The sequence below is a fragment of the Dipodomys merriami genome, unplaced genomic scaffold, assembly GCF_024711535.1.
Source record: "Dipodomys merriami isolate MVZ:Mamm:240054 unplaced genomic scaffold, mDipMer1.0.p SCAF_4, whole genome shotgun sequence".
Taxonomy (NCBI): Eukaryota; Metazoa; Chordata; class Mammalia; order Rodentia; family Heteromyidae; genus Dipodomys; species Dipodomys merriami.
In genome coordinates, this window is record NW_027205603.1 from 8149976 (window position 1) to 8170150 (window position 20175).

The 20175-nt window shown below is 38.2% G+C and overlaps 1 protein-coding gene across 14 annotated transcripts in view; it reads left to right on the forward strand.

Annotated features, from left to right (window-relative positions):
• Positions 1–20175, forward strand: part of Cacnb2 (calcium voltage-gated channel auxiliary subunit beta 2) — a 308080-nt gene that overhangs the window by 262013 nt on the left and 25892 nt on the right. For all 14 annotated transcript variants that reach the window (XM_069990453.1, XM_069990454.1, XM_069990458.1 and 11 more), the window contains 3 exons: positions 13533–13655; positions 15289–15425; positions 18151–18227. In XM_069990453.1, the coding sequence (XP_069846554.1) occupies positions 13533–13655; positions 15289–15425; positions 18151–18227 (337 nt within the window). The remainder of the gene's footprint in view (positions 1–13532; positions 13656–15288; positions 15426–18150; positions 18228–20175) is intronic.

Below are 20175 nucleotides of genomic sequence, written 5' to 3' on the forward strand. Positions count from 1 at the left end.
TTTTTTGGTAGACCATGGAGCTTGAACTGTTGGCCTAGGCACTGTCCCCGAGCTCTTCAGCTCAAGGCAAGCGCTCTACCACTTGAGCCACAGTGCCATTTCTGGTTTTCTAGTGGTTAATTGGAGGTGAGACTCTCACTTTCCTGCCTGGGCTGGCTTTGAATCTCAGATCTCAGACTCCTGAGTAGCTAGGATTGCAGGGGTGAGCCACTGGCGCCCGGCTTCCCTCTTGTTTAATTCCATGTTCCCGTTGCTGAGAACAAATGTTGCATGTAAGAGACAAGAGAAAGCTTGATAGATGAAAGAGGGCTCAGTTGCAGACAAGAGAATCCTGAACTTTCATGTTCGCTCAGCTCATTTTTTGATTCCTAGGACTTACAAGCTGTGAGAGCATTCGAAAGTTATTCCATGTTGGTTGGCATGAGATTTAACAGATTGTTCCTGGGGAACTATATCTATTCAGATGGAAACACCTGTTGATCTCACATTTTTTAAAAAGAAGTATAGACAATTTTTAAACAGTTTTAAAATCTTAAATCAAGTTTAATAATATTGTAGGCATCTCTTAGGTGACCCTTAATAAGATCTTTTCAGTCTCATGCTTCTTTGCCCAGTATCTCTGTGCAGATCCCCCTGAATGGGGAGTCCACAGGCCTTCCCTGTGGATCACAAGTGGTATGGTGGAGGCCAGGAGTCACACTAAAGGGGCAAACCTGAGGCCAGGGGTGACAGGCTAAAAAATGACATCTTCTCCCTAACAGACTCTCTTGACACAAGGTTTATGTGATACCTCTGAGTAAAGTTCAAGCAATCAATCACACATAGTGGCAGGCAAGTCAGTAACCATCTCTCTCTCTCTTTCCCTCCCTCCCTCCCTCTCTCCTTCTCTCTCTCTTTCCCCCTTTCCCTCCCTCCTTCCCTATACCTGCTTGCCTACTTCTTCCTGGGTTGTGCAAGGACAGATTGTGTATGGATGGATTCCTACACACACTGTGCCCCAGCTTCTGCTTTCTAGGGAAAAGAGAAGTTGTCTGACTGGCTAAATATTTGGCATTCTCTCTTCAATGAACATAATTATGCACAGCCATTCAAAAGAGAAGGCAACAGTTTTTTTTTTAATGTGATGAAAAATTGTCTCTCTAATATGATCATATTTTTTTTACTTTTTTTAAAGCATGCATATGGTCTCTATAATGTGGAGATGAAAATTTTTTATATATTTTTATACTTTGATCATATTCGCCCTTTCTATTACTCTTACCATCTCCTTCCCTGATGGCACTTTTTATTATTGTGAAAATACCATACAGAGGGGTTACAATTACATGGGCAATATAGTGAGTACATTTTTAAATCAAGCATTGTTGCCTCCTCCTTTGTTTCCCCATACCATCTCTTCCCCTCTCCACCCCACACCCCCACACCCCCCTACCGTCCCCACCCCCCCACCCCAACCCGCCAAAGTTGTAAAGTTCGTTTTTCGACATAACATCTTGTACATCTCATTGTTGTAATGGGTCTACCTGTACCCCTATTTAAACAATTTGTTTTTTCCCTTCCCCTCCACAACTTATATCAACATCAAATACAGTGTAAGCAGGGTTATACTGTGGGGGAGGTACATACAAAGCAACAAAGAAATCATCTTATAAATATGTTGGAAACAATCACAAGAAAGAAAAAAACATTTGAATCCTTATCTTGGAGTTCATTTCCCCTAACATCAACTTGTCTGACAGTTTCTGTTTGTCTCAGACATATATTAGTTATTGCAAATAAGGGAAACCATGGGATCTGTATTTCTTTGGGCCTGGCTTACTTCACTTAATTTTTTCCAAGTCTTTCCATTTCCTAACAAATGGTGCAATGTCATTCTTTCTGATGGAGGCATAGAAATCCATTGTGTATATATACCACATTTTCTTGATCCATTCATCTACTGAGGGGCATCTGGGTTGCTTCCATCCTGACCCCACTTAAAAAAAAAATTCTTGCATTTTTACAGTGGATTTCATTATGATCATTTCACGCAATTTTCTAAATTTAAGGTTAAAAATTTTAAGGGAAATTTTAAATAGATATATATTAAATATTTCAATGAGAAAATATAAAGGCTATACTTTAAAATGTATAACAAAAGCACAGTAAATCTGAGTTGTTATGGATTATTCATTAATATTTATAAAAATATAATATTAAATTTATAATTAAGAGTAAATTTAAGTTGTAAAAATGAATTGATAAAAATATTAAGAAATCAGTGAGCTTTATTTCCATGAATTATGTTATAATGTCATGAAATAGAAATTTTGTAAAAATGAATAGAAAAAATGAAAATAAAAAAGTATGTATTTTTTGTCGGTCACGGAGCTTGAACTGTGGGGTCTGGGTGTTGTCCCTGAGCTCTTCAGCTCAAGGCTAGTGTTCTACAACCTTGAGCCAGAGCACCTCTTCTGGCCTTTTCTGTTTATGTGGTGCTGAGGAATCGAACCCAGGACCTCATGCATGCAAGGCAAGCACTGTACTACTGAGCTACCTTCCCAGCGCCAAAATAAAAATATTGCAGTAGATGTGACTTCTTGATGTTTCAGTGGCTATGAGAAAGCATATGGTTTTGTAGTTAAAATCCCTGATGTTTGAGTCCTAGGCCCTCATTTATCAAACACAGAACCCTGAGCAACTCATTTAAACCTGCTGAGATTCTTTTTTAGTAACTGGAAGTGATGCCACCACTTCAGAGGCTTTAAGGAAGTACATGAGATGAATTAAGCACTGTCATTGCCATGTGTTAAGGGCTCACATTGAGCCAATTATTAGTGATCATGATCTAAAAATATTTGCAAAAAAATATAAGCTAGTATATAAGCTAAATTCCATAGCAACCACAGATGAGGTCCAAGTAAGTAAAAAACTGATCTTTCTTAGATGTCTGAGTGTTTTTGAAGCCTTAGCTTCAAAAGGCCAAAAGGAAGCTGGAAATGCCCTGACCTGAGTGAGGATGGCAGTGGCAGTTATTTGGCTCCCCTCTGGCCTTTAAAGTCATCACAGCTATTTATCAGAATTCATTTGCATGTGTTTGAGTGATCACTTCGCAATCAGCAAGTGTATTAAGCTATTTTCTGCTTTCCTCTGGTTTCACTCTCTTGGGCCTAACTATTCCTTCTCAAGCCAAGCATCCATCAGCTGTAATTCCTACCCCACTGAAGTAAAAGTAGCCACAAAGAGTTTAATGAGTTCCTAGAGTAAGTGAACAGACCAGTCTCATGTCTGGAACTTAACCTCCCATAAATGTACACTAGTTCTCTGCAAAAACACTTGTTTTTTTGTTTTTCTCTGTTTTGGTGGTGGTGGTTTTTTTTAAACCATGAGACTCTTTGCTTAGTTGTTGTGTTTAAGAAAAACAGAAACACTCCATGTGAAGTAAACAATATAAAAAACATCCTAAAACTTGTGTAACTCTTGAGCTCTCAAACTCTGTAAACCTAGCAAAAAAATCACAGCTGCTAAGAGTGGAGAAGAAAGTAAAGATTACTGAGTTAACACAAAATATAATGTGTCTGCCTGTGGTTGTCAGCATGTACTTTGTAAGGATTTTCCTTGCATTTGTTTAGAAGGCTTCTTTAGAAATTCTTTGTAGTGTATAATTTCCTAAATAAGGATGGAATAGGCATTTTATAATCACTTAAATGCCAAGCACTAGTTTAAAAGGGCTGTGATTATTGGTTCTTCTCAATTCTGCCACTCTCATCTTTGGGACAGAACTAAATACTGAACAGAACCATGGTGGTGAAGGTATCAGTGCTCAGGACATGAGGTTCTAAATGCTGCTGGGTCATGCTCTGTGGGCTGAGCCCAACAGAAAATGGTGCCGCTGGGGTCTAAGGAGATGGCCTGACGTCATTCTGGGCTTGGGGTAAAAGGAGGAGTACAAAAAAAACAAGCAGTATTTGGAGAAACCACCCAAGGAAAACGACAGCTATATGGGTGAAGTACAACAGATAAGCACAGAAAATATAAAGGTGTTTGAGATATGGATAGCAGCTGGGTATGGTGGCACAAATGATTATAATCCCAGCTACTTGGGGAGGCAGAGGTAGGAAGATCACAATCCTAAACCAGTCCACACAACAGTGTGAGACCCTATCTGTAAAACAATCTAAAGGCAAAAGGACTGGGGAAAGTGGTTCCATAGTCTGAGTCACTGAGATCAATCTATAGTCGTCTACCCCTCATATTGGAGGTAGCAAAAACAGAAAAAGGTAGCCAGCCAGTAGAGCTAACGTTAGTTTGAATGCAGCAACAGAAGACTCTTAAGCCATAGTCTAAGAATTTTTGATGCCAGGCCCTGGTGGCTCAGGCCTATAATCATAGCTACTCAGGAGACTGAGATCTGAGGATTACTATTCAAAGCCAGACTCTTATCTCTAATTAACCACTAAAAAAGCCAAAAGCAGAGCTGTGGCTCAAGTGGTAGAGTGCTAGCCTTGAGAAAAAGTTCATGGATTCATGGATAGTGCCCAGACCCTGAGTGCAAGCCCCAGGACCAGCGACACACACACACACACACACACACACACACACACACACACACACACGCATGCACACACGCACGCACGCACGCACGCACACACACACACACACACCATATACTATACACACACTACACACATACCCAAACACGTGACCATATAAAAACTTCTATTGACACAAGCTTCCCCATGAGGGTATAAGGACAAACTCTGTCCGTTGTGGTACTGGGTTTCAAATAACACTAGTTATTTATTTTATAAATAGTTGAAAAGTTTTTTTTTTCTTCTTTGGTGCAGGTCCTGGGGTTTGAACTCTGAACTCAGGATGTTGGTCCTATCCCTAAGCCTTTTTGCTCAAGGCTAGTGCTCTACCTGTTGAGCCACATCTCCACTTTCTACTTTTTTTTGGTGGTTAATTGGAGAGTCATGGCTTTCCTGCTCAAGCTACTTTGGAAACACAATCATGACATCTCAGACTCCTGAGTAGCTAGGATTATAGGCGTGAGCCACCAGTGCCTGGCAGAAGAGCTGATTTTTACTAGTCTTACATTTTGCCTATGTTTTCAGAAAAAGCACGCAGAAATTTTTCACAAACCATCTTTGTTTACTAATGACTGATATAAAAAGTTTCATGTTGCCTATGTCTTCTCTTCCTTGATTGCTCACTATGCACATAACTTTGGTCATTATTCGAAATCATTTACTGTCCTCCCTTAGGATATGCTAAATTACTTGAAGACAGTCTTGGTATAGTAATAGTAACCATGCACTTCATAATAGCCTGTGTAGACTGGGCGCTGGTGCCTCACACCTGTAATCCTAGCTACTCAGGAGGCTGAGATCTGAGGATGTCGGTTCAAAGCCAGCCCAGGCAGGAAAATCTGTGAGACTCTTATCTCCAATAAACCACCAGAAAACCAGAAGTGGCGCTGTGGCTCAAGTGGTAGAGTGCTCCTTGAGCTGAAGAGCTGAGGGACAGCACCCAGGCCCAGAGTTCAAGCCTCATGACCAACAAAAAAAACAAAAAAACAAAAAAGCCTGTGTATATATTTTTATATATATTTTTTATTATAAAGATACTATACAGAGGGGGTACAGTTACATGAGTAAAATAATAAGTACTTTTCCTACCCAGAATTGTTATCCCCTTTTGTTTTACCCTTACCATCCCTTTCTGGTCCCACTTACATCCTTCACTCTCCCCTCCTTCCTCCATCCCCTCCCCCCCCCCCCTCCCGGCAAAGTTGTAGTTTCTTTTCAACATAGTGACTTGTACATCTCATTGTTAACAATGGGTCACCCTGTATCCTTATTTCAGCATTTTGTTTTTTCCCTTCCCCTCTCCAAATTAGAAAAATGTATATACAAGATGAGGGCAGTGGAATCAAATACAGTGAAAATGGGAGTTATTCCATGGGGGAAGAACATACAAAAGAAACAAAAAAATAGCATAGTACATATAAATACATTAAAAACAACAGCAACAAAGATAAAATCTCTTTAAAAATATTATTAATAAGGTTTTTTATTGTGAAAATACTGTACAGAGGGGTTACACAATTACATGATCAAGGTAATGAGTACATTTCTTATCAAGCATTGTTGTCTCTTCCTTTGTTTCCCCGCCGTCCCATCCCCCCCCCACCTGCAGCAAAATTGTAAAGTTCGATTTTCGAAAAAGCATCTTGTACATTTCATTGTTCCAATGGGTCCACCTGTATGCCTACTTAAACCATTTGTTTTTACCCTTCCCCTCCACAAATTATACCAACATCAAATACAGTGAAAACAGGGATTATACCTTTGGGGAGGGACATACAAAGCAACAAAAAAAATCACCTTATAAATATGTAAGAAACAATAGCAAGAAAGAGAAACCATTGCATCCTTATCTTGGGGTTCATTTCGCCTAATATCAACTTATCTGACCTTTTCTGCTTGTCTCAGACATATACTAGTTATTGCAAATAAGGGAAACCATGGGACCTAAGTTTCTTTGGGCCTGGCTTACTTCACTTAATATAATTTTTTACAAGTCTTTCCATTTCCTAACAAATGGGGCAATGTCATTCTTTCTGATGGAGGCATAGAATTCCATTCCACATTTTCTTGATCCATTCATCTACTGAGGGCATCTGGGTTGGTTTCATATCTTAGCTATGGTTGTGCTGGTAGCTTTAGTATGGTCTTGATTGTGATCATTTAGGTAAATGCCCAACAGTGAGATTGCTGGGTCACAGAGGAGCTCTATGTGTGGAGTCTTTTGAGGAACCTTCATACTGCTTTCCAAAGTGACTGAACAAGTTTACACTCCCACCAATAGTGCAGTAGGGTTCCCTTCTGTCCATATCCTCTCCAGCATCTGTAGAATTCTTGACTATAGCTATTCTAACTGGGGTGAGGTGGTATCTCAGTATTGTTTTAATTTACATTGCTTTTATGGCTAGAGAGGTTGAGCATTTCTTCAGGTGTCTATTGGCCATCCTTCTTTCCTCTTCAGAGAAGCTTCTCTTTAAGTCTTTAGCCCGCTTATTTATTGGGCAGTTGTTTCTTTGAGGGTTTATTGTTGGGGATTTAATTTTTTGAGTTCCAGGTATATTTTAGATATGAGACCCTTGTCCATTGTATGGCTAGTAAAGATCTTCTCCCAATCTGTGGGCTATTGATCTTGCTAGCTATGTCCTTTGCCATGCAAAAGCTCTGCAATTTCATGCAATCCTATTTGTCCAACCTCTCTTTGATTTGTTGTTTTCTTAAGAGACCCAGAAATACAACAAATCAAAGATAAAATCTTGTGTCCCTATCTTGGGCTTCATTTTGCTTAACATCACCTTATATGGTCATATGTACATGGCTTTTTTCCATTTCTGCTTGTCGTAATCATTTATTACTTATTTGGGCCTGGCTTACTTCACTTAATATAACTTTTTCCAAGTCTTTCTATTTCTTAACAAATGGGGCAAATTCATTCTTTCTGATGGTGGCATAGAATTCGTGTGTGTGTGTGTGTGTACCACATTTTCTTGATCCATTCATCTACTGAGGGGCATTTGGGTTGTTTCCATATCCTAGCTGTGGTAAATAATGCTGCGATAAACATAGTTGTGCTGGCATCTTTAGTATGGTCTTGTTTGTGATCATTTGGGTAAATGCTCAAAAGTGGGATTGCTGTGTCACGGGGGAGCTCTATTGTCGAGTCTTTTGAGGAACCTCCATACTGCTTTCCAAAGTGGTTGAACAAGTTTACACTCCCACCAACAATGCAGTAGGGTTCCTTTTTGGCCATATACTCTCCAGCTTCTGTTGTTATTAGATTTCCTGATGATAGCCATTCTAACTGGGGTAAGGTAGAATCTCAATGTTGTCTTGATTTGCATTTCTTTTATGGCTAGAGAAGTTGAGCATTTCTTCATGTGTTTATTGGCCATTCTTATTTCTTCTTCAGAGAAGTATTTCTTTAAGTCTTTAGCCCACTTATTAATTGGGCAGTTGTTTCATTGAGGATTTGTTGTTGGGGGATTCAATTTTTTGAGTTCTAAGTATATTTTAGATATGAGACCCTTGTCTGATGTATGGCTAGTAAAGATGTTCGCCAATCTGTGGGCTTTCTATTGATCATACTCTATCATGCAGAAGCCCTGCAGTTTCATGCAGTCCCATTTGTTCAATCTTGGTCTCTATTAAAATTTCAGCCTGTGCCAAGGAGCCCTAGTTTCTCCTATTCTTTCCTGTAATGTTTTCAGGGTGTCTGCTTTGACTTCAAGGTCTTTGATCAATTTGGAGTTGATTGTGGTGCAAGGTGATATATGGGGATCTAGCTTTTGTTTTGTACTTGTGTTTCACTAATTTTGCCAGCACCATTTACTGAAGCTGTCTTTCTTCCATTCTATTTTTTTTTTTTTTTTTAGCTCCCTCATCGAAGATTAGGCTGCTATAGGTCTGTGGGTTCATTTCTGGCTCTTCGGTTCTATTCAATTGTCCTAAGGTCTGTTCTTGTGCTAGTACCCGGTTGTTTACTATGGCTTTGCATTAGAGTTTGAAATTTGGTATTGATATTCCTCCAGCACTGTTCTTTCTGCTAAGGATTGTTTTTGCTATTTGGAGTCTTTTATTGTTCCATATAAGTTTTTGGGTTGCTTCTTCTATTTCATTGAAGAATGAGGTTGGGATATTGATTGAGTATCACATTTGTAGATAGACTTTGGCAGTATTGTCATTTTCACGATGTTAATCCTCCCAATGCAGGAGCATGGGAGGTTTTTCCACTTCCTTAGTTCGGCTTTAATTTCCTTTTTCAGGTTTTTAAAGTTTCATCATAGAGGCCCTTTACTTCTTTAGTTAATTCCTACGTTTTTGTGTGTGTGGGGGGGGTATTACAAAGGTTGTTGCTTTCCTATTTTCAGCCATGCTCTTCTCATGATTGGCATATAGAAAAGCCATTGATTTTTGAGGGTTAATTTTATACCCTGCTATTTTGTCAAAGTTCTGGATCAGTTCAAGTAACTTGGGAGTGGAGTCCATGGGGTTATTTAAGTACAAGATCATGTCATGCCTATGTATATTTTCATGCCTGTGACTCTTGCCTTATTTAGTCTGACTTAGTGGTCATCAAGATGCATATTCCCTTGTTTTTAGCACTGTAGCATGATGTTTTGCTACTCTAACTGGCTTAGATAATTTATAATAAATTAAGCAAAGATTTTTGAAATTTCACTGATGAAGAAGATGAGATTATTATTTTTTGTAGTAACATAGAAATGTTTCCCTATTTATAAGTAATAGCATTGAAATTCACCTATATGTATTGGACGTAGTGATGCTGAGAAATAGTAACCAGCAAAGAATAACTGGTACATAAGTATCCAGTACTAAAGAAGGCAGATACCTGTGGTCTGAATCCTATATTCATATAACTATTTTCATTTCTATTCAGCAACTCAGTCTTCTCCTAAGACTCAATAGCTACCCTTGTTCTTTAACAACAATTTTATTACATATTTATAAACTTAATAAAGTTTATGCTTATAAGCTCTTTGTATTTCTGGAAACTGTTATATATATAGTTTCTTTACTGTGTCTTACTCTTATTTATAAATCTAATGACAGATTTAGATTGTGCTGTAAGCAGAGTATAAAAGAATACTATATGACTATTGTATGGAAAACTAAAAGTTTCTAAAGAATAGATCACATTTCATAAGAAACTGGTGTGTAGCACAAGACTACTGGATCAAGGAAATGGATTAGATATTTTTAAACTCTCTGTTCTAGTCTGTTATAGGAAACGAGGTTGTATTTTCCCCTAAATTTTATTTAAAAGGTTGCAAGTTGGGTGTAGTTAATATTTAAAACTAATCCATTACAGTTCTTAAACAGAAAATATTAATTTTCTGTTTAATTTTCATGTTATTCACTATTGGTTGTATCATAATGAAAATGGAAATGTATGTTTGCTATTTAGCAAGGCATAATGCTTCTGTGTAGGAAGAAATTGATACATGAACATCTAATCATGATCAAAGGGTTTTTGTTCATGAGTTTCAGCTTTTTACTCGAAATCTTCTGACACTAGTACATTTTTAATAAATTTTACTTACTAAATTGTTTAGGGAGAAATAATTATTTCATAATAAGAGTAAATATAGTACCACTAATTTATGATTATTTAGCATACTTTATTACCAAAGGTATTTTTAAAGTTAATTATCTCATAATTTTTTAAGTAGACTTGGGCCTTGAGATTGTAGAAAGCTGTGAGAAAATGAAAGTTGTTCTTGCTACAAACCAACACATTTCCTGATTGGCTTGTACAGGCCTCTGATGAGCTAATAGTTTCCCTGGATATGAAATTAAGGACCATATGGTTACAGGGCCTGGATCAGCCAAAGTGTCCGAAAGATGAAAGTTTTGTAGATGACCTAGGTCATCTTGGGCCTTTTGGCCAGATAATGTAAGTAATAGAGTCTAAGTGGGAAGGAAGATGGTGAAGCCAGGTATAATGTAGGATTTGGACTTGAGTCTCTCTACACCTAAATGAACTTTGTGAACAAGCCTGAGGGAATCCAAGGGCTCCTAGAGGACATCCTTGGTGCATCCTGGGCTATTCCAGGATGGGCAGAGTTGGTGATGAATCCTCCAAAAAGTAACCAACTTGCAAAATAAAGCTACAGTGAGAGGTCCAGAAATAACTTCAAGTTATTCTTAAGGCCAACCTTTAAGACACTTTTTTTGTGAGGAATATTGCCTGGCTCTCTACTCTCTACTTTTAAGAACTCCAGTACTTCTGGTCTTTCACAAGTTCTCCTGTATCCTTATGCCAATTTTAGGAACTGCAAAATCATGTGGATTTTAACATCTCAGTTATGATTTATATGGCTTGCAAAAAAAGGAGATGAAGGGGCTGGGGAGGTGGCTCAATGGTAGAGCACTTGCCTTGCATGCATGCATCCCTGGGTTCGATTCCCCAGCACCACATAAGCAAAAAGAAAAAAGCCGGAAGTGGCGCTGTGGCTCAAGTGGTAGAGCGCTAGCCATGAGCTAAAAGAGCTGAGGGACAGTGCCCATGCCCAGAGTTCAGGCCCCACGACCATACCCCCCCCCCAAAAAAAAAGGAGATGAAGAGAGAAAAGTTATACCCGAAGGAACAAAGATCCCAATCTGACATTGCTGCTGATTTATTAGATCTCAAATTGATTGAAGTACAACAATGCAAAAGTGTGTTACATTTAGAATAAATACCCATAGTTTCAAGATGTGGAACTGCTCATTTAGAGTGAGGCAAAAAGGCAGACTTGGGCCTAATACACATTTTCTACTAACCGGTTTTTTAAACCAAGTCATGAAATACAACTTCTAGATCTTCAGAATTTCATACCAATATCTAAGTGCCCTAAAACTACTATCAGTGTAGCTCTTTTCTTTTTGTTCCAGGGTACCTGACAATTTAACTCATTGCACCTACCAACTAAGTCATGGCTTTAACCTCCCAGTAAACGCCTGTAAGATTACCAAAAGGACTTGGGTTTTGGAGTAAAAAAACTTGCTTGTGTATATCATCTCCATTGTTTATAAGCTAAGAGAACATTTTATGGACTCAGTTTCATCATTTGGAATAAAATGATTGTTGCTGGGATGAATTTACCAATCCATGTACAATATCCAATATATTGCTTGTCACCTGGTAGACATTACCAAAGTTACTGGTTTGCAGTTTCACTATAAATCATGTCATATACATGATGAAGAAGGACCTGGAAGGGGGACATACAAGATTCTGACGATCTGTATCACTTATTCCTATCTTCCTAAAAATATTAATTAGAAACAGGTCAAAGAGAGTGTAGTAAACAAGGCGTAGTCTTGGTGTTTACAGAGCACTTTTACACCTTATCATGCCACCCACCTTCAAATGGGTACTTACTGTTATCAGTGAGAGACTGTTCAGCTTTAACTCACAAGACAGTATGCATAAGAAATGCCTGTTTTAACCAGGCTCATGCCTGTAATCCTAGCTACTCCAGAGGCTGAGATCTGAGTATTGCAGTTCAAAGCCAGCCCAGGCAGGAAAGTCCATAAGACTCTTATAACCAATTAACCACCAGAAAACAGGACGTGGCTCTGTGGCTCAAGTGGTAGAGTGCTAGCCTTGAGCTGAAGAGCTCAGGGACAACCGACAAAAAAAGAAGTGTCTGTTCTACATGCAATACAGGGAACCAAAGAACAAAGTCAATTTACCCATTACTTTTAAGCTATGTAACATATACACTCATAAAATGATTCTGTGTTACCTTGAAGGCCATATGTGGTGGTGTGGGAATGTAATCTGGGCACTTGGGAGCCTAACACAAGAGCACTGATCATTTCAGGCCAGCCTTGGTACATAGGCCCAGTCATTAAACACACACACGCACTCGCACATGCACGAGCACTGATTAATTCAGGCCAGCCTTGGTACATAGGCCCATTCATTAAACACACACACGCACTTGCACATGCACGAGCACTGATTAATTCAGGCCAGCCTTGGTACATAGGCCCAGTCATTAAACACACACACACACACACACACACACACACACACAATCTTGACCTTAATGCAGAACAGTGTACAGCAAAAAATTATACAAGTTTGTTTCTACCTCCTATGTCTGATTCCCTCCCACCTCCCCCCGCCCCCAGTCACAAGTTAGCAAGGGACACAGATAGACAGGCAGGCACAATCATGGAGAATGCTTTAACTGAGGACTACGTGAGACAGTGAAGATGGACCTTCTATTTCGATTACTTCATCTTTGGAGCAGGTGATGATGAAGAGCAGGTGAAGTAGGAGAAACTGCTCAGAAGACATTCATTGCCCACAATATGAAATACAAATGCCAGTCAGATCACTACTTTTCACTATTGACGAGCCTATTTATTCTCGTAGGTATTTATTGACAGCAAAGAGCAAATGTTTACCTGTGAATTTTCCAGGTAACAGATAATGAGATGACTTAATTAATATTATCCTTAGTGGCTGAATTAACTCAAGACTAAAAAGTAAATAAAAGGTCATTGGTATAATAATTCCCTGTAGCCATGCATAACAGCTGCTAAAGACATTGAATATAAATCCTTAGTCCTTTTTATTCCATCCAAAACACTGCAAAATTAATGATCAATTGAAGTAGATAGAAGTCTGGTGAAGGGAGGTGGTTTCTACAGAACTGGACATTCTATTTATGTTTGTGTTTCCTGATTTCCAGGTGCTGCAAGCTCATACTTCCTCACCTTTATTGCTCATGCTTTCGAAGAGAATAATGGCCTATTTCTAGTTCAGAAATGGGTGGTTGGTAGCTGAGAGCTATTTCATGCAGTGGGAATACTAACAAGCTGTTTGTGATAAAGAAACAGTGGGAAAATGACAATTATACCAGTTTCTGATTGTAGTTTTGTATTTGAGGAAGAAGGGAAGAGCTCTATTTTTCTTTACCTCTTAATGTTTTTCCTTTCCTTTCCCTTTAGACAAAACCCGTTGCATTTGCAGTTCGGACAAATGTCAGCTACAGTGCAGCCCATGAAGATGATGTTCCAGTGCCAGGAATGGCCATCTCATTTGAGGCGAAAGATTTTCTGCATGTTAAGGAAGTAAGGACAACAATTTCAACTTTTATTCATATAATTTTCCCCTTGAAACAACAATTATTTCTGTGGTGAAATAGCATTGCGTCTAGTTGCAGTTGTGTAACGTAACATGCATGCTAAGCAGTGGCTCTCAACCTTCTTCTGATAATATTATACATTTTGAAAGTGAAAAAAAGTTAAGACTTCTGGCAATAGCTTCAGGGCTCCCTTGGGCCTTGTGATCTGGAGATTGGGGAACTATTAGATGGTCCTATTTTATGCTTAACCTGTACTTTTTGCTTTAAGGCTTAACCTTGACTAGGTGTAAAGTTTCTTTGTCTAAAGTTTAGCCACCTGGGGAAGATTTAATATCTAGAACTCTCATGGCTCTGCTGACAACTTCTCAATTCATACCACTGGTGCCCTGTAACCTCCTGAGATGCTAAATTTCTGAACTGGAGAAATTAAGAGCCAAGAAGGCAAGAAACAGATTTATCAAGAAAATTCCTTTTTTTTTTTTTTTTTTTTTTCAAATCTCTACCTTTCTATTAACAATAATACAATCTTTAAATTGGAAAAACTTCACCTTGACTTAAATTCTGTTTAGAGTCAATGTGTATCTAATGCCTGCTCTGGGGTACACTATAGAAACACAGACATTACTCCTAGATCATACTCTTAACATGCATGTGAGGTTTTCTTCAATCTGTAGGGGTTTACAATGATTACACTTCTATTTAAAGGATGACATGTCACAGGAAATGTGAAAATTTAACTGATCAGTGCACTAAATACTAATTTAAGGACTGGGGATATGGTTCAAGAGGTAGAGTGCTTACCTTCACAAAGACCTGGGTTCAATTCCCAGATCCAGATAGATGGATAGCCTTCCATTTCAATGACTTTTTGGAAGATGCATACAAATATTGGTTACATGGAAAAGGTAGGATTTCTTTTTTTTACAAGTAATGGTATGCCTAAATCTTGCTTGTCAAGAAGTTAGATTAATACAACCGGTGCTTGGAAGAGGATCTCTTTATACCAATGGGAAGAAAACAATATCCTTTGTTGTGTTCAGAAATACTTTGTTGAGAAAAATCAAATCAAATCATACAGATTCTAGCTAAATATTCTACTTGCAAGAGACACGTCAACACTAATATAGAGATATCATAAACACTACAATGCATAATTATACAGTTGTTTACACACAGGTAAATTTGGCGATGACATAAAATACTTCAGGTAGATTTCAGTGTTTACCTTTCACTCAATACTTCTAATGTGATTATACAAGGGAGAAAGCTGTGATACCTTTTATTTTCCTAGTGGACTCTTGATAGAAAGGACTATATATCTTTGGACTCAGCCTTCTTAGGTTCAGCAGCAGTTGTGATAGAATCTAGGCTGATCTTAAAGTCCGCATGGGGAGAGAAGAAAGCACAAAGCTGTCATGGATGGCTGACAATGCCAAACAGACTTTCAGTCTTGTGTGCTAATCTCATGAACCCAAGGGTTTTTTGAATTATGATATCTGAGGAATAAATCATTGGGATTGCTACATTTCTTCCTGGTGGATATTGTTAATGTGGAAGGAAACAAGTCAAAGGCATGAACTTCTGTGTGCACTAATTTTAATGTTTGTGATTGTGTTTAGAAATTTAATAATGACTGGTGGATAGGGCGATTAGTTAAAGAAGGCTGTGAAATCGGATTCATCCCAAGCCCAGTAAAACTAGAAAACATGAGGCTACAGCATGAACAGAGAGCCAAGCAAGGGAAATTCTACTCCAGGTATGAAGAAAATGTCAAGTACTTGTATAAAAATTGAGACTGTTGTTTGTCATATCCCACTGTCTTATGTATCAAAAAGCAGATAGATCATGTGTTTTATTGGTAGCATTACCTGCATTTAAAAACACCTGAATTTAAAAACTTTCCCAGTACCCTATTTTCATCCTATTTGAGAGAGATTCAAATTAATTATGGTCATTAATGAAAATAGCTAAGGTCATAGAGATTCAATTCCAGCTCAGTGCAGAGGAAATTCTGAGGTCCTAATCATTTGCTGAAAATACTCTGGCACTGAACAGCCACGGTGACTAATCCCAGCATCTGTAGCTGGCTGCATGGCAGAGACACATTTTGGAGATGACAGCCCCAGACATCATTGGCAAATAGCAATTCCTGTTATTTGTTAGTTTCATTTTCACCTGAGAAATTCGATTTTCAGTTCTACCCTCTGTTAAGCACGTAGACATTAAGTATAAAACAAGTCAAAATTGCCTTTGCAGATAGCAATTAGATGGGTTATGTAATAGGCTGGGGCTGCCTAAGCCTTTCTAGGAGGCTTGATATTGTTTACTTGGCACTGTAGACTCACTGGGAGGGCTACTCATACAGGCAGTGATATTAAACCCTGTACACACAAGCCCAGAGTGGGACATACTTTTTCCATACATAAAAAGGTAGGAAATAAGCAGGACTTCTCTTAAATGTGACGACAGTGGTTTCTGTTTCTTCTGGTGTATATTTGTCTATATAATAATGCAAATTTAATGTTAGCAGGATTTTTCCCCCCTCAAGTATCAAATGAAATATCAAATATCAAATGTTTTGGAGGTTGGAATGTCTATCCTCATAAACTAGCATTTTGTAATTTTCCCACTTGTACCTATGCTAGGGAAAGGAGTTGTCTTTCCTTATATCAGTATCCTCTTTCCTTTGATTTTCTTTTGTTCCATTTCCTGACCCATACTTTTATCTACGTATGGAAAAATACTTGTGGCTTGCTTCCACAGACTTTCACATTTTTTTTATTTTTAAAGGTTGTTATCAGAACTAAGCAGTGTTTAATAAGCATGGTATAATATAAAGCCTGACAGAAACCAAAGAAAATGAGGGGCACAGTTGAAAAACCTCATTTTTAGAGAACTAAAAGGGCCAATATGCATCATGACCATGTTGATTACTTGCAATGTCTGTCACAATTTTACATAACTCAAATAATATCTTAACTATTATTTTTTTTCAAGGTCTTTATTGTGATTAAGTGATTTCCCAAATTTCACAGTATTGTGGGATAGTGATGCTTAAAGTCACAAACACATTCTAACTTTCATGGGGCAAATTGTCTATATCGTGGTCTATTAACTATTAAAATTTAAAAGGACTGTAAAATAAACTCATGTTTGAACTGAAATTAAGGCTTAGCCCTTTAGAGGGAAAAACTTGTGGAAGAATGTATTTTAATTCTAGTAAATTTCCTATGTAACTGCCAGAGATTGCTTTTCCAAGTATTGCTTGTTAATTTTACATCCTATCTGGTATCTTTATTAAATGTAAGAGGGGTGCCTCTCAAAAACGTTGAAATGATAGTCCTTTTGCTAGTTGTTTCATAAAATTTTGGATGCTTGTTCTGTGCTTTAAAATGCCAGAGTAGTAGCAATAAATTCTAGCCTATTACTGACAGAACTTATATTGTAATATTAGTATTTACATGGAGAAATATTGGTTTTTGATGCACAGGCACTCTAGAAAATTCCTTTCAGGGGTGAGAAAACTTTTTTCTGCTAATGGTCATTTTGATATTTGTGATATCAGTTATTGACCATACAAAATGGTCAACACAGGCAGAAGATCCCAGGGCAGCTCAGGTATATATGTCTCTCCCATCATCTAATAAATGACTTTGTAGGCCTAAGACAGCCCTCAGGCCAGTGGTTCCCAGCCTTGATATACTTTGGCCCATCAAGGAGTGTAGCGCCTTGCCAAATTCCAGGCCATTCTTCTAAGATGTTCATATCACCTTTGTGTGAAAGAGCTATTTAGTAATATGGATATTACCATTCTTGTATATGAGTGAAATTCATAAATGCTATTTAACATTTAACTCACAAGATTTTAAGGCATAAATATCTTCTATCAAATTTTAAAATTTGGTAGTTCTAAAGAATATGTTCTTCAAAACATTCTTAACCAAGTTTAATCTTCCATGTTAGCCATGGTTAAGGAATGCTCTGTGTACTATTTGCTGGTTAAAACATAATGCTCTGTTTTTCCTTCATTTATGTGTTTTTCCTTTAAAGGTTGTCTATGAAAGCTTGAGTAACCTGTCTTATTATACAAAAAATAATCTAAGACAAAGGGGCTGGAAGAAAACATTCACTGAGTTTGTTCATTAGCCTTGAAAGTCTATAAATTGTCTCAGAAGGCTTCTAAAATACAGAGCAAAGGAAATCTGTGATCTAGCCATAAAGCCTGAGGGCTGTAAAAATCATCAGCATTCTCTCCATTATCTTAGGGCCTTTTAAAAGAACGCTTGAGTTTGAAAATGGAGATTACTGCGTAAATGTTTCAAGTACTCCAGGAATCTCCACTTGGTAATTACTGTTTGCTTCCTTGTAAGAAAGATCTATTTAACAAAAATACAACATACTATCATGTATATTGAGCAAGATGAATGTTTTAGGATCTGAAATAAGTGCCTGATTAAATATGCATTTTTGCTTTACTTCAGTAAATCAGGAGGAAATTCATCATCCAGTTTGGGTGACATAGTACCTAGTTCCAGAAAATCTACACCTCCATCATCTGGTAAGTAGGTGCTAAGTGCAAGATACCACATGTTGCATTTCATGCTTCTGCAATAGTGTTACCTAGTTTTGTGAGTTGATACACAAAGTATTGAGTCACTCTGTTTCCCTACAAATACTAAACTTTCGGAAATAAAAGGCCCTATGAAACTAGGGACAACATGGAGAATTCCTTTTTCTGGCCTTGACCAAAAAAAAAAAAAAAAAAGAAAGAAAGAAAGTATGTCAATAATATGAGTTGGCTGTAGATCAAAGTGATGAATGCCATGTGATTTTTTTTTTTGTGGGGGGGGGTATGGTTGTGGGGCCTGAACTCTGGGCCTGGGTGCTCTCCCTCAGCTCTTCAGCTCAAGGCTAGCGCTCTACCACTTGAGCCACAGCGCCACTTCTGGCTTTTTTTTCTGCTTATGTGGTGCTGAGGAATCGAACCCAGGGCCTCATGCATGCAAGGCAAGCGCTCTACCACTGAGCCATCTTCCCAGCCCGCCATGTGATTTTTTTTTATCCCTAGTCCCAACCATTGTGCCCAGCATGTCACTCAATGTGATGGGTAGGCACCAATGTTACAGAAAAAGAGATCCAAACTTTAGAAAGGTGAGGAACAGAGAATGCGGTAAAGACAAAGTGAGTGCCCAGTCAGGCTCTGTGGAAGACATGGAATGCACAGAAATTAGAACAATGCCTGGCACAGGAGCTCACAGACTAACCCTTGCTACTTGGAAGACTGAAATAAACAGGATCATGATTTTAGTGGTGCCTGAGCAGAAAAAACTGGGAGAACCCTTCGCAACTCACAGCTCAGCACAGTGGGGAGAGCCCAAAGTGGGACACTGAAATCATGGTACCAGGCTAGCCCAGGCAGTAAATCCCAACTGGCTTGTATGTCTATGGAGAGAAGCTGAATATGGTCATGCATATATATGCTATCTGTGATATATCAGTGATGATGGCAGAATAGGTACACTGCAGCTCAGGTGTACCCCTAGAGAAGAATGAGACCCTATCCTAAAAAATAAGAAAAAACAAGAAAAAAATGGGGCTGGAGGAATGGCTCAAATGGTAAAGCAGTTGCCTTGCAAACAGCAGGCTAAAAGTTCAAACTTCAGTACCCCCAAACAATACTATGAACACATGGGCTTGCTAAAACAAGGGCACCCAAATAAATTTGAAATGAAGTAAACAAATATCAATATTTCATGGGACATACTTATGTTATAGGATACATTAAAAATTATGTGACATTCAAATAAATTTAACTGCCTAACTCCGACAGCTCCACCATTTTGTGGAGAACTTGAGAGTTTTACATAAATAGAAAGCTAGCTATATGAAAGCCATGATCAGTCTTAGTTTGCTAATGTGTAATTGGGAGTTCGATAAGATTCTAAGGATTTGGTTGCCAGGTCAGGAGAGCGAAATGATTGTGTGGTTTCTGGAGAGCTGGAAATGAGATCAGAAAAGACAGTGAGTCTATGAAGAAATTAAGGAACCCACTGCAGTTAATTGAGTTTTAAGAACATGATTCCTCTATTAGTTTCTCTATTATTCCTCGTAGTTATACCTACTGCCAGAACATGAAGGCTATTAGGAACGAGAAACAGCAAAAACTATAGGATTTTTTTTTGAAGGGAGCAAAATATGAGCACAATCTTTAGGTTGCATATTGACTTAAAAAGCTATCACTGTACAACTTGGGATTAATTCTAAATTGCTCAACATTAAGTAAAATGTGTAGGCTTGCAGTGAAAATCAAAGCTCTGGTAGCTACTATGTGAAGCTAGTACTTCTAGGATTGTACAGGATCAGGGAGCCTAACCCTGCTCCATCTCAAACCTGAGAAGTTGCAAGGATTCCTATGCAAACCTTACCTATTCTCTGTATACCCTAAAGATTACCTCAAGGATTCCTGAAGACTGTTAGTTAGCTGGTCCTAAAATGAGAAGGAAAAA